General features: G+C 42.5%; 1 protein-coding gene and 1 long non-coding RNA gene across 2 annotated transcripts in view; both read left to right on the top strand.

The window, feature by feature from the left end:
* Nucleotides 1-172: 172 nt before the first annotated feature.
* Nucleotides 173-8998, top strand: LOC143441613 (uncharacterized). The gene is made up of 4 exons (XR_013109178.1): nucleotides 173-520; nucleotides 5561-5720; nucleotides 7262-7435; nucleotides 8056-8998. It is a non-coding gene; the product is annotated as an uncharacterized LOC143441613 (long non-coding RNA).
* Nucleotides 8999-13281: 4283 nt separating this feature from the next.
* The window catches only part of Mogat1 (monoacylglycerol O-acyltransferase 1), a 28729-nt gene continuing 25944 nt past the window's right edge, over nucleotides 13282-16066 (top strand). The window contains exon 1 of the mRNA XM_034498928.2: nucleotides 13282-13469. Coding sequence (XP_034354819.1) covers nucleotides 13376-13469 — 94 coding nt within the window. The 5' untranslated portion in view covers nucleotides 13282-13375. The remainder of the gene's footprint in view (nucleotides 13470-16066) is intronic.

Below are 16066 nucleotides of genomic sequence, written 5' to 3'. Positions count from 1 at the left end.
CTCTCTAGATTATTTAATATAGTCCTGTTGTGCTGATAACCAAAAAGTTTGAAAAATAGATATAATCGGGTGGAATTACCTCTTTTTTGACAGGCGACAGTGCCAACAGACCTCAGAGGCCCGGATGCTCCCAAAGCCCTAAGGAGGATGCCAAGTTGGATAGGCGGAGCGCTACCGGGGTGGGAAGGACTTCCAGGTAGTGAAGTCTACCCTGACGTGTTTGAAAAGCAGGGTAACCGGGTGCAAGGCTTCTTGGAAAGAAGAATTTGCAATACTAATGGCAAAGTCTGTTAACAGGCCTTTTAAAGACAGGTTTCTCTGTAGCCTTGACTGTCTGGGAACTCGCTCTGTAGAATAGGGTGGCTTTGAACTCACGGAGATCCGCTTGCCTCTACCTCTCTAGTGCTGGGATTAAAGGCATGCGCCACCACGTCCCAACTTTTACTTAATTCTTTAACCCTCTTGGAACTCTATAGATTTTATACCCAAGCCTTGTTTGAACGCAACAGCAACCTTACAGGTAGGCGTCGTTAAAAACGGCGGAACTTGTCTACTGTCAAGTGCTGTTCTCAGCCTAAAATGAGCATGGGCAGATTTCCCCCTTAGAACAACTCTGAGGGACAGTAGGTCAAATAATGGCCCACTGAGATGTCAGGACTTAATCCCTTGTAGCATGCAAATGCTACTTTATGTGGTATCGGAGTCTGTGGAATAAGCTAAGGGTTTTCAGATGGAATAGCCAAGGTTATTAGGATGGGCCCTAAATGCAATTGTGTGTAGCCTTGGTAAGAGGAAGGCGATGGTTCGAGTAAGGTCACTACAAAAAATAAAAATAAAGTTAGTAGTTATCAGAAACTGGAAGAAACAAGGAAAGAAATCTCGCAGCCCCCCAAACACTTGGATTTGGGCCAGTGTAACTGCTTTTGGGTTTCTTGCCTCCAGAACCGGAATATAACAAAACTCTGTTTCATCTCATTTATTAATATTTTTGGTTTGAGATAAAGCTCAACTCTGTAGCTAAAGCAGACTCATCCTGTAGCCCTGACTGGCCAGAAATTTAAAGTTTGTGGTATTTTTTTTTTTCAGGAGCCATGAAAAAAACAAATACATCAAAGCAGAGAGATAACAAAACAGCCAGGGACTGTGGGACTCACCTAACCTGTAAGGCAGAGCAGAAGCATTACTTCCTCAAGAGAAATAGAGCAAGGGCCACCACTGCCCTTCACTTGGGGAAGCAGAACTGAGGCCAGATCTAGGCCTCAGTTAATAAGTTGTTCACTGCGCTAATGTCCACTTATGTCCCATGTGTAACTTTCTGCCCCTAAATTGCAGTAAGTATGTACTTACTGCATACTTTTCCATGGCCATAACCTCAGTTTTCTTATCTACAAACTAGAGATGATTATACATACCTTAGAAAAATTGATGTAAGAGTTAGAAATGATTCTCTTAACTAACACAGTGAGTTCTTACCTCACCGGTCCTAGAAATAGGGCAGATATCACCATTTTTATCTTATCAATATTCCTGCTCTCAGCATCAGTGACATGCTCTGTTTCTATCTGTCATCTCTCCCAAACAATGCATTGTGATTTTCCTCATTACAAACAACTACTGTGTGTTTTTTTTTTTTTTTTTTTTTTTTTGTGACTAAAAAGGCTCTTAGAAGATTCTAGAGGAACAAGCCAAAGTATAACACGGGTACTCATCACAAATGGCATCAGCTGATTGATAGAAAAGATATTTGGAGGGAAAAATGTAGTACATCCAAAATACAAATAGATGACATTGTTTTGTCTAAGTTTGGGGCCAATCTGAAAGCTTAATTGTTATTACAGTAACAGGAAATAGAAACTGCACTAACCTAAAGATTATATTTTCAAGCATACATAAATGGTGGAATTGTAAGATAAAAACAAAAGCCTATAGCAACAAACACAAACCAGTTAGTGTGGTGGAAGGAGTGCTCCTGGGAAGGGGAGTATCAGTGTCCCCCAGAGAAAACCAGTGAGCAGGATGGACAGACAGACAGATAGTAAAGTAGTAGCCTATGCAAACGAGGAGACCGAGAAGTTATACAATCTGTTGTCTACAGACTGGACACCCAGAGAAGTGAATACGCTGGCTTGAAGGTCTGAACGTGTGTAACCTCTCTGAGGGTCTCAGGACCAGGAACACTGAGGGCAGGAAAAGATCAATGTCTTAGCTTAGTCAAGCAAAGAATGATTTCACATACCCTTCATGTTATTGCTCTATCCAAGCCATTGAATGGTTCTCACTCAGAAAGAGCATCTCATTACCTTACTTAGTTTACCAACTCAAATGCTCATCTCTCAGAAACAAACAACTAACAGTATTTGACTACTTATTAAGAGATCTTTTAACTCAGCCATTTGACCACAAAATTAACTCTCATGATTCGTAAGAGGTTTTAAAATACTGCTTTGTTTTCCCTGATATGTCACCACAGGTGTGTTATAAGAAATTTTAGATGGATGTGGGAAACAAAGTAAATAATGCTATTTGGAGAGTAAAAGAGAAATAGTTCTTGATATTTTACTTTTAAGGTTTGTTTTCCTGCAGAGATTTACAAAGTTTCAGCCCAATTTAAATTATTTTTTTCTATTGATTCTGGATTTAGGTTGTGTTTTTAAAAATCTTCCTCCACACATTTTTTTAAATCATGTGTTCCTCTTTGAGTACATCAGTAGAATTCTTTTCCATTTAAATCTCGGATCTTTTTTGAAATTTGTTTTGGTTTTTGGAAGTAGTGAACAAGCTAGTTTTATTTTATTTTCAAACACCAATGCCAGTACCATTTATTAAAAAGCTGCTTTTCCCCATCCAGTTTGTAATATCACATATTAAATTTCCACATATATTTGGATCCACTACCAAAGTATCTGTTTCAATGCCAGTACCAAGCTATTTTAATGATCATGGTGTTGTTGTCCAAATCCCTCCTGGAAACCAGTTCCAAAAGCCAAAGAACCACATTGTCAAGTTTAGTTACAGCAATGACCCTACTTCTCCAGTTACTTTTCCCATTGCTGTGACCAAAAACACCCAGCGGAAATAATTCAAGGGAAAAAAATTATTTCTGGCATCCTTTCAAAAGGTTCATTCAGTCTGTCATGGTAGGCAAGGCAAGGAGAGGCGGCTCAGTTCACATCATGGAGGGCCAGGAAGCAGGGAAGGAAAGGTGGGTGCTCTCTTAGAGTTCTCCCTTAATGTTTTCATTCCATCCAGATCTCTATCTGGTAGGATGGTGCCACCTACATACAAGACAGACCTTTTCCTCTCTGGACTCAAGCCTTCACAAACATAGCCAGCGGTGTACCTCCCCAACTCCTAGGTGTTCTAAATCCAGTCAAGTTAGCAATGAGAGTAACTTTCATAAGCAAGTTTTCTCTTTCATCATGAAACTCCATTCTTAGAATCATTCTAAAGAACAAACTGGTATCATTTCTTTGTAGTATAGAAAAAAATCGAAACTGCTGAAACATCTGATAACATGGCCTTTTGGTATAACCTAATATGAAAACATTAAAAGCAATATAGAGGCCCGGGGATTCAGCTCAGTGGTAGTGTTTACCCAGTATGCATCACATCTTTGGTTAAATGTCCAACATCCCAAAGTAAAAAAAAAAAAAAAAAGTCAAAATAATGTTGACTGTTGTAGATTTAGTGTTAACCTGACAGAATCTACAACCACCTGGGAGATGGCTCCCTGAACATGCCTACGAAGGATTATTTTGATCCTGATGTGGAAAAACCCATCATAATTATGATTGAGACTCCTGCCTTGGCAGGGGACTCTGGACTACAGTGAGCACTATTACGTGCCTGAATTCATCCCTGTCTAGTTCTTGATTAGGGATGTGGTGTGAGCAGCTGCTTCAAGTTCTCACTGCCTTGACTTTCCTCTTTGAGGACTGTACCTTGAGGAGTAAACTAAAATATGCCCCCTTCCCTTAAGTTGCTTTGTCAAAGTATTTTATCACAATAGCAGGGAAAACACACACATTATGTATGCATATAATGTTGTGAGATTTTTGAGAGAGAGAGAAAGAGAGACAGACACTCTGTGTGGCCCTGGCTAGCTGTCCTGTAACTTGATATAAACCAGGCTAGCCCAAAGCTCACAGAGATCCATCTGCCTCTACCTCCCAAGTACTGGGATCAAAACACTTGCCACCACAGCCCATGTGTGCTGTGGAAATTTTAACATGAAAAGACTTTTCTTTTTTTTTTTCGAGACAGGGTTTCTCTGTATAGCCCTGGCTGTCCTGGAACTCACTCTGTAGACCAGGCTGGCCTCGAACTCAGAAATCTGCCTGTCTCTGCCTCCCAAGTGCTGGGATTAAAGGCGTGAGCCACCACGCCCGGCATGAAAAGACTTTTCAACAAATAATATGAAAATGAAGTTATTATATATGCTTAAAATGATTAATTTTGCAGAATTGAGTATCTAAATTGAGTAAATATGAGTACATGGGTATGAATAAAAACAACAATGTACAACAATATACCTCTAAGTGTTATAGCTATCCCTAGATGGTGCAATTATTTTCTTCATTATATATTTTATAGTTTACAAAACTATAATTAATAGTCATTGCTTTTAATATAAGGAAGAGTGTCATTATGAAACACATTATCACTCACTTCTTTCTCACACCTAACTACCGGTAGACAATGTAGCTCTCTCATTGCACATAGGGTTGGGGCTGATCGCTTTTGCCTGTCAGAGCTTCAGTATCTACAGAGAACATTGCTGAGCGAACTACCTTTCCTTCCTGTAGTGCTTGTGGCTCAGGCAGTAACTGAGTGAGTGATACTCTAGGTATGAAACCCTTTCTGTGTAGGCCCTAAAATGCAGTACACTTTAAACTAGAGTGGAGGAAGACTAACATGACACACTGATATTACATATGTTTTCACGTGTATGTTGTCCACTGCCAGTTTCCATTTTCTCCTTCATAAAAAGAACACAGCTCTTCCTCTGATGACAGTCAGAATAAAGCTTGTAGAAACAACCTTCTATTTGGATATTAGATATTTACACTAGAGCTAACAGTCCTGAGTGATCCAAGGCTATAAACCCTATAATATTAAGTCAACTGGAACTTGATCGACTTATCTACTGTCTTCCAGAAGTGAGATGGCATAGGCGGAGGATACAATTTCCTATAACTGTCTAGTTTGCACTCATTGTGTGTATTAACTGCCTGTAATAGAAATGGCATGCCTTTTCTGATTTCTAGAGATGTAGCTTGGTACCGACCGCACTTTCCCAGCAAGTGTGAGCCCCCTCAGTCCCAAGTCTTGTAAACAAAAACAACCAACGCACACTCCCTTAACCCCAGCTACTCATTTGGGAGGCTGACATGAAACTGTGATTTCAGTGTTAGTCCTGACTCTAGAATAAACCCAAAACTAATTCTCAATGGGAGATGACAACTGAAAAGATAGAAAGCAAATGGGTGGAGCCTCTTAAAGGGGCTGAACCCCCTGGTTGTTTTTAAGACACCCTTTACTCCTCCTGCTTTTTCAACAGGGAGATGTTCAAGAGTGGTAAAGCTTACAGTGTTCCATGCTGCAATGTTCCAGTTGAGAATCAAGAAATAAGCAGATTATCTATAATCCCAGCCCTCATGTGGGCTGCTCACAACCAACTATCATGGCTCCAGGAGATATGACACGATCTTCTTGCAGAGGTATGCACAGCACACATAAACACATGAATAAAAATAAATCTTGTTTGAAAGGTTTATACTCTACCTATTTAAGTATCCATTGAGAAAAGTTAAAAGAAATTCTGGGATTTTTACAAATGACAAGATTAAAATTTGGTATTTTGAAAAACTCCCAATAAGCATTGTTTCAGTTGCCTGTCATTCTAGCAAAGTACCTGTGGTGTTTGAACAGAAATGGCCCCCATGAGTTATAGTTGGCTGGTTTGGTGGAACTATCTAGAAAAATTAGAAAGTGTGGACTTGGAGGAGTGTGTCACTCCGGTGGGTTTTGAATGTGAGATTGCCGTGTGGCTATCCCTTGGTGGAGAGAGAATAGCAAGAAGGTGGAGAAAATCCTTAACTGATTTTAAAGAAAGTTGAGGGGGCCAGCCTGGTCTACAGAGTGACTTCTAGGACAGCCAGGGCTGTACAGAGAAACCCTGTCTCAAAAACCCAAATCAATCAATCAATCAATCAATAATAAAAAAAAAAAAAGAAAAAAGAAAGAAAGAAAGTTAAGGCCAGCTGCGGAGAGGGGGGTGTGCAAGCCAGAAAAGCCTGGATGTTTAAAGCAACAGTGGGGAGGTTTGTGAGCCAGAAGAACCAGCTGGCTAGTGTGAGGGCTTTCATGTCACAGGCGTGTGCCGATAGGACACTAGATACCCTATTTGCTGGGATAGAGGGAGATAAGGGACTTTGATGGCTCTTCCTGGCAGACAGAAACTCATTTCACAGGTTCCTGAGGAAAGCTGATTGTAAGCTTCTCCTTTCTGTCTCTCTCTCTGTCTGTCTGTCTGTCTGTCTGTCTGTCTGTCTGTCTGTCAGCAGTCCTGTTTACCCTGCCTGAGCTGAGTCCAGAATGCCATTTAGGACATTGTCGGTGCCATTGCCATTTGTGGTGGGAGAGGGTTGGCCTTTGGAGCCTAACACCTTCTATCTTATTTGAGACAGGGTCTCTGGTTTTTGTCCCCCCATCCCCTTTCCCTCTGTAAATGGCAGTCTCTCAAGCCCACTAACTACCAGAGATTCTCCTGTCTCCTTCACCTCCTCCTTCTCTCTCTCTGGAGTACACACATACATGCTATTACATCTGGTGTTAGCTGAGACCTGGGTATTCTGGCTCAGGTCCTCAAGCTAATATGTCCAGTGTTTTACCCAAGGAGCCATCTGCCCAGCCACATTATTTTATAACTTAAAACTAGTCTCATCTTAAGTCGAGGCAAAAGTTATGCTTGCATTTCCTTGCTCATAGCAGTTACCTATGGTAAAACACAAAAATAAAAAGCATGGAAAGAAGTCAAAATTCCTAATTATCCAGTCTACATTTCAGTAATCTGTGGGGCAATTTGAACTGTGACTTTCTTATTGTTTAGTTAAGAATTGTTTAATTGCTGTGTATTTCCATTGGTACTTTGTATTGCAATTTAAAAATACCCCATTACATTTTTTGTTTGTTTCTGGATATGAGGTGGGTTCAGAGGTCAGAAGACAATTTACAGAAGTCACTTTATTTCTTCCATCAGGTGTGGAACAGGACCAAACATACATAGGTCTTGAGTCCTGGTGGCAAGTGCCTTTACCCTCTGAGACCTCTCAGCCACCCGTGTTGTCATTGGTTTCTTTTCACTATGTAGGCCTGGCTGGCGCCACTCTCCCAGAGTTCCACCTGCTTCTTTATCCTGGGTGCTAAGATAAAGGTATGTGCCACCATGCTCAGCGTCCCACTGTCATTTTTTTTAAACCTTACACGTAGACATGTAGTTTATTTCACTTCACTAATAGCGCACAGTGAGCCCGTGCATCTCTCTTTGTTTTTAAAGATTTATTTATTTATTTATTTATTTATTTATTTAATGTATATGTGTAGCTGTTTTCAGACACACCAGAAGAGGGCATTAGATTGCATTGCAGATGGTTGTGAGCCACCATGTGGTTGCTGGGAATTGAACTCAGGACCTCTGGAAGAACAGTCAATGCTCTTATCCACTGAGCCATCTCTCCAGCCCCGAGCCCATGCATCTCTTAACTGGTAAAATGTCTCTCCAACTATTTTACTCATTTTTAAAGAGTATTATTTTATTATTGAACTACAAGCATTTTTACATATTCTAGATTAAATTGTTTATTGGGTATTCATCTCAGAAATATTTTTACCAGTCTACTTTATGGCAGAAATTTTGTAGTTAAATTTTTATGTGTATATCTAGAATCTACTGCAGATTGATTTTTATGAATGGTATAAGAATAAACGTTTAGCATCAGAAGTCCACAGAATTGACGTTACAAACATTTCTGTATTAATGTCTATTTTGATTAGAGACCTGTCTGCTCCTGACAGCTTTCTGTCTTGGATTCTAAGAAGAAATTGAGCATCTTTGGAGTTACTCCAGTTGTGGTGAGACAGCCACTAGGCAAGAATTGCCTCTTTTCATCTACAGACAAATCACTGTCCAGAAAAGGACACACTTGCATAATAGTCGACTGATTATATCTGCCAAGACAGAGTAATTAGCCCTTAATAATTCTGCATCACTAAGGTCTGTCAGATAATCCTGGGCCAGAAGGCTGAAGATCAGATGCTCCAACGTTTTGTAGTATAGGGACTGTCCAGGTGTTCAGTGGTATCTATAAATTGGCTAAGTTTTAGAAGCTATGCTTTGTGCTTCCCATAATTTCAGTTAACTCAGTCATTCTGGATTTCTGACGAGGTTGAAGACTTATAGTCTCATAGCCAATCCTGGCTATTTACTTTGAGAGAAAAGATTTGAGAGGATAGTTTTCAGCTGACATTCATTCTAAAGCCAAGAAAAAAGCCAGGTTCAGAATTAAGTCTTTTAGTTAGGAGGGACGACAGAGGTTCTATTTAGTCAACAAAATGATGGACTGGGTATTAGGTCTATCTTGTACCTTACTGGCACAAATTGGTATAGTTATACTCTAATTGTATTTTAAGAGAAAAGGTTTATTTTAACAGGAAGAGTGATATGTAGGAGAAGCTAAGGAGGGAGGAGTAAGGAGAGGAAGATAAGGAGTAAGGAGAGGAGGAGGAGAGAAGGAGCTAGGTGACAAGGGGGGGGCATGGAGGTGGATGTTTGCGTGTCCTCGCCAGTCAAAGATAGTTGATATATCTAGGTTGGGTATTGGGTTACACTTCTGATTGATATTGAACATTACCAAACTTATAAAGCCCTTGATTAACACTAAAAAATAGTATAAAAGCAAAAAGGAGAAGTGGGGGTTTTCTAGGGAGGGGAAATGGCGAAAGGGGATGGCATCTGAAATGTAAATAAAATATTCAATAAAGATTTTCACATAAAAAAAAGAATAAACGTTTAGGGTGAATGTTGTGTCAGTGGATGCCTAGTTGCTGGCAGTGCCAAACACAGGTACACTGTCTCCCACAATTCCTTTTCTTTGACCACTTGTTCAAATGTTTGTTGACTGAATGAATACCCCCAGTCTAAACTGACCAGTTTGGTCTGTCTTCTGATCTTCATTCTATAATACTCTCTTCCTTATTTAAGCAAAAGTCTTACTATGGTAGCTATTTACCAGAATGCTAGAGACAAAAGTTATTTCCCCAAAGTAGAAATCTGGTTCTATTCTTTCCTATCTCAGCCTATCCTGTGTGGAAATTCGCTTGACTTTTAGAGTCATTTTCTTAATTGATAAAAGGAATGATACCTACCCTGGACAGGTCCCTGTTGTGATGAAATCAGACATGGTGTGTAAGGCTCGTAGCTCTATATGCAGAGGTGTACTCAGTCAGTGATGCTTGGATGTTAAATTTTGAAGTATAACCCTCCTTTGATCTGTATTTCTCCAAATATTGAGCCACCCACAAAATGAGATCAATACCCCAAAACGAGCACATAAAACAGTGGCTCTTGCTGGACACAGAGGAGCTGAAACTGTTGGTGTTTACTTTATACTGGTTTCATTTTACTAAAAACTCCAGTCTCCCCAGGAAGGGGGAGGATGTGGATTAGGCAGGAGTCCGGTTCTATGCTGGCTTCTGCCATGGCTGCTTTGCTTCACTTTGTTTTATAAACTGGAAGGTTTCGAGGGTTAAACAATATTTCGTTGAGAGAAAAAGTCTGAAGCCGGTGTCTTACACCATACTGCTTTTTCTCATTCATTCTAGCCCATGAGAACAGGAATTGCTTGCAGGGCTATGGAGAGATCTAGGTGTATGGCTTACCAGGAAGTAGCTGGCTGTTTAGGCAAGCCGTTCGGTTTCTTTGCTCTCCATTTCCTGATTTATTAAGTGTGCAGCTTGGAAGCATAATGTCAATGGCTCCTGTTGTCCAATGGATTTTTATGTGGTTGGTTGATTTCCGTTGGTTGGTTTAGTTTGGTTTTCTTGAGACATGATTTCATACAGTCCAAGCTGGCTCCGAAGTTACTGCATAGCAAACATGGTGTGAACTCCTCTTCTTCCTTCCTCACTGAGTGATAAAAAAAAAGAAAGAATATGACTGCTCCTAGGTATGGTGGAGGAAAAAATTTATTGTAGATAAAAGGGAGAGCATAACCAGAAGCAGAGACATTTGGGAGAGTCTGGAGTAGACATGACCCTGAACCATGTGAGGAGATGGGAGGCAGGCAGTGGGGGTGTCAGCAGCCAAGATGGCCAAAAGTAAAAGAGGAATGAGTAACCAAAATGGATGCATTATATATATACACAGAAGAGCCTCTTGGGGAAGAGCAGCCCAGCCCCTGGCCAGGAGAATTGAGAGTAGAGGACAGGGCATACCAGCCATATCCTGTAACAGGTTGGGACTGAGGGATTCTGGGAAAACCTGGTGGCCAAGTTCCTGCTTTGATATGTTAACTAAGTACCTCAGCCAGTTGTCCCACAGTTTGAGATTTAACGCTCATCTCCCAAATGCAGGGATTACAGGCAAGTGCCACCTTGCCTGGCTTCCTATTAGTTTTAATTCTAGAGATCAAGACGACTTATAGGAAACAATAAGAGTCTGAGAAACTTTCTCAACCTTCCAAGTCAGAAATCACCCAAGTCCAGTGACCACACAGCCTATAAACACATGGACACACTGAATGCCCAAGAAATGAGGAAAGGATTCAAATGTTGGTCAAATGAGGTAAGTGAAGATAGAGCTGGCTGTGGTGGTGCAGGCCTTTAATCCCAGCACTTAAGAGACAGAGACAGGTGGATCTTTGTGAGTTCAAATTGAGTCTGGTCTGTGAATGAGTTCCAGGCCAGCAAGGCTATATAATGGGACTCTGTCTCAAAACAAAACAAAAACAAAAACAAAAACAAAAAAACCCAAAACAAACAAAAACAAACGATAAAATGAGGAGATGCTGACAGACCAGTGAACTGACTTTGTTGTTGGGTCAGCGTGTGGCGTCAGTGGACTGTGATAATATGTGCTGGAGAGTGGCTTGGCATCTAAGAATAGTTGCTGTGCTTCCAGAGCATTTGAGTCCAATGTCCAGTATCCATATGACAGTTCACAACTGTCTGTAAATGCAGTTCCAGGGATCCAATACCCTCTTCTGTCCTCTGTGGGCATCAGGTATACATGTAGTGCACAGACAGACAGACAAGCAGGCCGAACACCCATACACATAAAATCAAAATAGGAAATAAACCCACTCACTCATATAAAAGTAAATAAGTCTTTTAAAATATGATGGTTCTTGCTGCCCCTGGTGTTGCATGCCTGTAAGCTCCTTAACGCTAGGAAGGGGGAGGTGGGTGGATCCGGAGGTCGAGTTGATCAACACGTGGAGTGCAGGCTTGCCTGAGCAACAGGAGTCCCTCTCTCAAGCTAGTTCTCCACCTCCAACAAAAGATTCGATTGTTCTTTACTAGCTGCTTTCTGTGATGTGACAAATGCTTCCTGAATAACACTCTAAGCGATTAGGACCAAGGGTTTTAGGTGTTCCACATATCCATTTGTATCTTTCATCTGAATCTCATTTCATCTCTGCTCTGCCTAGCTTCCAGGAGGGCAAGCCAGGGTCCTCAGCACTTACCTACAATAACAGCTCCCCTCCTTTCTCTCTCCCTCTTCTCTGCTTTTCCCTCCCTTCTCCTTCCCTTCCCTTCTTTTCTCTCTCTCCTCTCTGTTTCTGTCTCTCTCTCCTCTTCTCTCTCCTCTTCTCTCTCTCCTCTCTGTCTCTCTCTGTCTCTCTCTGTCTCTCTGTCTCTCTGTCTCTCTCTGTCTCTCTCTCGTGTGTGTGTGTGTGTGTGTGTGTGTTTAATTTTTGAGACAGGATCTGGTAGCCCATGCTGCCCTCTACTTTGTGTCCCGATTTCCCTAGCTGCGAAATGGAACAGATACTCTGGAGTGCTGCTATGGAGGCAGGCCATGCCTGACAAGAGACTGTTACAGTGTGTGGCATAGTGTGCAATCACAGAGTCTCCCACTAGCATGGAGGATAGCTCAGAAAGAACTCTAAGAGAGAAGAAAGTACCACTTCGACCAGAAAAACAAAACTCAAACAAACAGTTTTGCCAGCAAGTCACAAATGGTGCCCTTCCTTCCCCCTTTCTTAGGAAGACCTTTGCACACACATTCCCTTTACCTTGCAGACCTCTTCAGTTAATTAAATTAATCGTTTAAAACTCGGGTCAAGGACTGGAGAGACAGCTCAACTGTTAAAACGCTTGCAAGCGTGAAAATCTGAGTCTGGTGCCCAGAATCCAGGTGAAAAGTCAGGCTAGTAAGGTGGCACCAGAGAGCACCCTAGGGCTCTTAGGATAACTACCATAGCCTAATTGGATGGGACACAAGCTTCACTGACTCTATCTCAAAAACCAAAGTCGAGGGCTAAGACAGTGTAGAGAAACATATTTGAGGTTGACCTCTGGCCTCTCCACACGTTCCTGTGCACACATTTAAGAACACTATTCAGGTAAGCGCTGAGAAAGACAGACAGACACAAGAAGTCATGCCACCAGATTCTAGATCCTTCAGTCTTGTGCCCATAATAGGGTCTTATAATTATGTACTATCAGCTGTGTGGTTATTTGGCTTAGAATTGCCACACACACCCCCAAGTCATTTTCTCTGAGAACAAGATAATGGAGATTTGGTGGGCTTTCAGTAAATATGGGTTAAGAGAATGAATAAAGGATCTGTGTAGGAATTTTAGGACACAAAAGAAAGTACACACAAAGAGAGACCAGACACACACACACACACACACACACCTTGAGACCGGTGGTAGTGTGGAGACCCACGCTAAAAATTGCAAGTCCCACGCCTATCTCCAGCTAGTGCTGGACCCCCCAAAACTAACCAAACTACCATTCCCCAATCCTCGGGTTCAGAGGAAGAGGTGGGTTTAAGGGCAGATGCTGGAACTGAGCGCTAGGCAGTCATGAACAATGGTCAAACACGGGTGGAGACCCAGGATCTAGCGATTGGGCAGGAGGCTGACTGACCTCTCCCACGAGTGCTCAGGGTTCTGTCTCACGCTGACCACAGTGATCCCCAGCACCCCGCCTCAGCCCTGCACACCCTCTCTCACCTCCTGCCCTAAGGCGAATTGGTTCCTTCCCTGCCAGCAGGAGCCTCCGCCTCCCCGACAGTCCGGTCCGGTCCGTACTAGTACCACAGACCCTACGAAAGGAGTCCTCAAGGAGTCCTCCAGGTGGAACCATGAAGATTGAGTTCGCGCCGCTCAACATCCCGCTGGCAAGGCGCCTGCAGACCGCTGCGGTGCTGCAGGGGATCTTTACCTTCCTCCTGATGGGTAAGAGTCCCGCCATGCACTCTCAACAGTCTCCGCCCTACCGGCTCACAGCCTCTCAGAGAGGCAGTCAGAAAGGGTGATCACCTACCTTGGGACTCCCTGCTTTAGATTCTCTCACTTGAGACAAATGACTTTGTTCTCTCTCTCTCTCTCTCTCTCTCTCTCTCTCTCTCTCTCTCTCTCTCTCTCTCTCTCTCTCTCTCTCTCGTGTGTGTGTGTGTGTGTGTGTGTGTGTGTGTGTTGAGACAGGGTTTCCTCTATGTAGCCCTGGCTATCTCAGAAGAACTTGCTTTATACCTGGCTGGCCTCGAACTCATAGATCATAGTCTGTCTGCCTTTGCAAGGTAAGTATTTGGATTAAAGGCATGCGCTACTACGACTGGCTTGTACTATTTTATTTCTAAAGCGAGGTGTGTCTTACTTACAATAGAAGACACGGGTTTTAAATATACAGGTGGGTAATTTAGAGCAACTATGGTCTCCCAAATGTAGTGATAACCCCATCTAGAAAGTGGGTGCTATTCAAAGTTGCATTTTAGTCCCTCAAAGATGGCCAATTCATTTCTGGATTCCTTGACTCATAATGGGTAAGTAATGCCTCTAGGTATTAAAACTTTGCCATCTTGACTTCAGGACAAAGAGCTACTGTTAGTTTTCTGTTTTCCGGTTGCATCCACTTTCAGGCTTTTCTGCCTAGACCCAACAGCGTGTTTGTGTTGGATTCGAATGCCTTCTGTTTGGAAATAATCCACCCAGGGGTGGGTTCTAGAGTATTCCCAGACTAAGCCAATACAGTGACAGTATAGGGACCAGATCGCTGGACAGCACTTGGAGAAAACTTGTCCTTGTCCTCTGGAGAAAGGTGTGTGACACACAAAGAGAAGAGAGGAACGACTATGAACTACTCTGTTTAAACTTTGCTGAGAAACAGAAATCACCATGTGGGTCAAGACAAAGCTGTAGACCGATGGGTCTAAGTAATGATAAAAACATTCATCACAGAGTTTTGCACGTTGAAAGTCGTTTCATGAGTTTTGTGCACTCACAGATCTCAACCATGACTGCATATGAGAACCACTGAAGGGGCTGCCTCTTCCTCCTCCTCCTCCTCCTCTTCCTCCTCCTCCTCCTCCTCCTCCTCTTCTTCTTCTACATCTCCACCCCCCACCCTCCTCTTCCTCCTTCCTCCTCTTCCTCCTCCTCCTTCCTCTTTCCTCCTTTCTCCTCCTTCTCCTTCTCCTTCTTCTTCTCCTTCCTTCTCTTCCTCCTCCTTCTCCTCTTTCTCCTTTTTCTCCCTCTCCCTCTCTCCTTCTTCTCCTCCTCTTCCTCCTCTTCTTCTTTTTCTTCATTTTTGTTTTTAGAGACAGGGTTTCTCTGTGTAGCCCTAGCTATCCTGGAACTCACTCTGCAGACCAGGCTGGCCTTGAACTCAGAGATCAGCTTGCCTCTGCCTCCCAGTGCTGGAATTAAAGACTTTGGCCACAACTATCATTGAAGGAGCTTCTTATACACGCTAATACCCAGGCTCCAGCCCTAGTATTTCTAGCTCATTTGTCTTGGATTGCAGCCTTTATATGTCACCCAGACATATAAAAAAGAAAAACAGAAACAGAACTCTCCAAGTGTGCAGCAAAGGTTTATGAAAAGGTGATTTAGAGCATTAACTAACTCACTAGGTCCTCACAGACCAAACTCAGAGGCTGGGATGGTGATAGCACATTTCATTCTTCTCTGGACCGAGGGCCAAAGTACATCCTAAGGACACTGTGTCCAGCATTCAGTACTACCAATGGACCCCAAGCACCTTCTGCTGTTACCCACACCCTCTTTATAGTTAGAATGTGGTAAGGACTCTTTCTACTGTCTATACAGATGGGGGAACTGAGAGACAAAGTGAATTACTCCAGGCCACACAACCAGTAAGTGGAGAAGCTGGAGGCAAACACTTGTTTTCTGTCCAACATCCCTGGCTCAGCAGCCACTGTGTGCCTTTGATGGCCTCACTTTCTAACACATCACACAGCAAGTCTCCAAGAGCCCACAGCCCTTTCCATTCATGGCGGTCATCATGGATTGCATTTGTAAATGTCTACAGTTGCGGGTGTCTATGTCAGCATCTTAGTGTGCAAGCTCGGAGAAGGAATACTCAGCAGCTGCCTGGCCAGGGACACCCAGACACCCAAGAGGACTAGCATTATTTCTACTCTGTCACCCAAAATAGAAGCTGCCCTTCACGTGTCCCTAAAAGTATAAACTCGTGTCATCTTAACAATCCAGTAAGGGTGGGACTGTTCTCGTTTTTTGTGTCACAATGAGGAAAGTATTGTACAAGGTCCCTTAGCTTGGGGGGAGGGGCCTATATGCTACATGCAGGTAGATTTTATTTTTAGACATAGAAGGGCAGAGAAAAGGAGGTGGATTCCCACAAACCAACTGGTCTTGGTCCCTTTCTTTGTCTTTGCCAGGTTTTGTTTTTTGTTGTTTTTTTTTATTTGTTTGTTTTGTTTTCTTATTTAGCTTTTAGAGACAAGGTCTCACTTTAGCCCAGGCTAGCTTTGGACTCATAGTAATCCTTCTACTTCAGTGCTAGGATTGCA

Source organism: Arvicanthis niloticus, chromosome 3 (assembly GCF_011762505.2).
Source record: "Arvicanthis niloticus isolate mArvNil1 chromosome 3, mArvNil1.pat.X, whole genome shotgun sequence".
Taxonomy (NCBI): domain Eukaryota; kingdom Metazoa; phylum Chordata; class Mammalia; order Rodentia; family Muridae; genus Arvicanthis; species Arvicanthis niloticus.
This window is presented reverse-complemented; position numbering and strand designations above follow the sequence as displayed.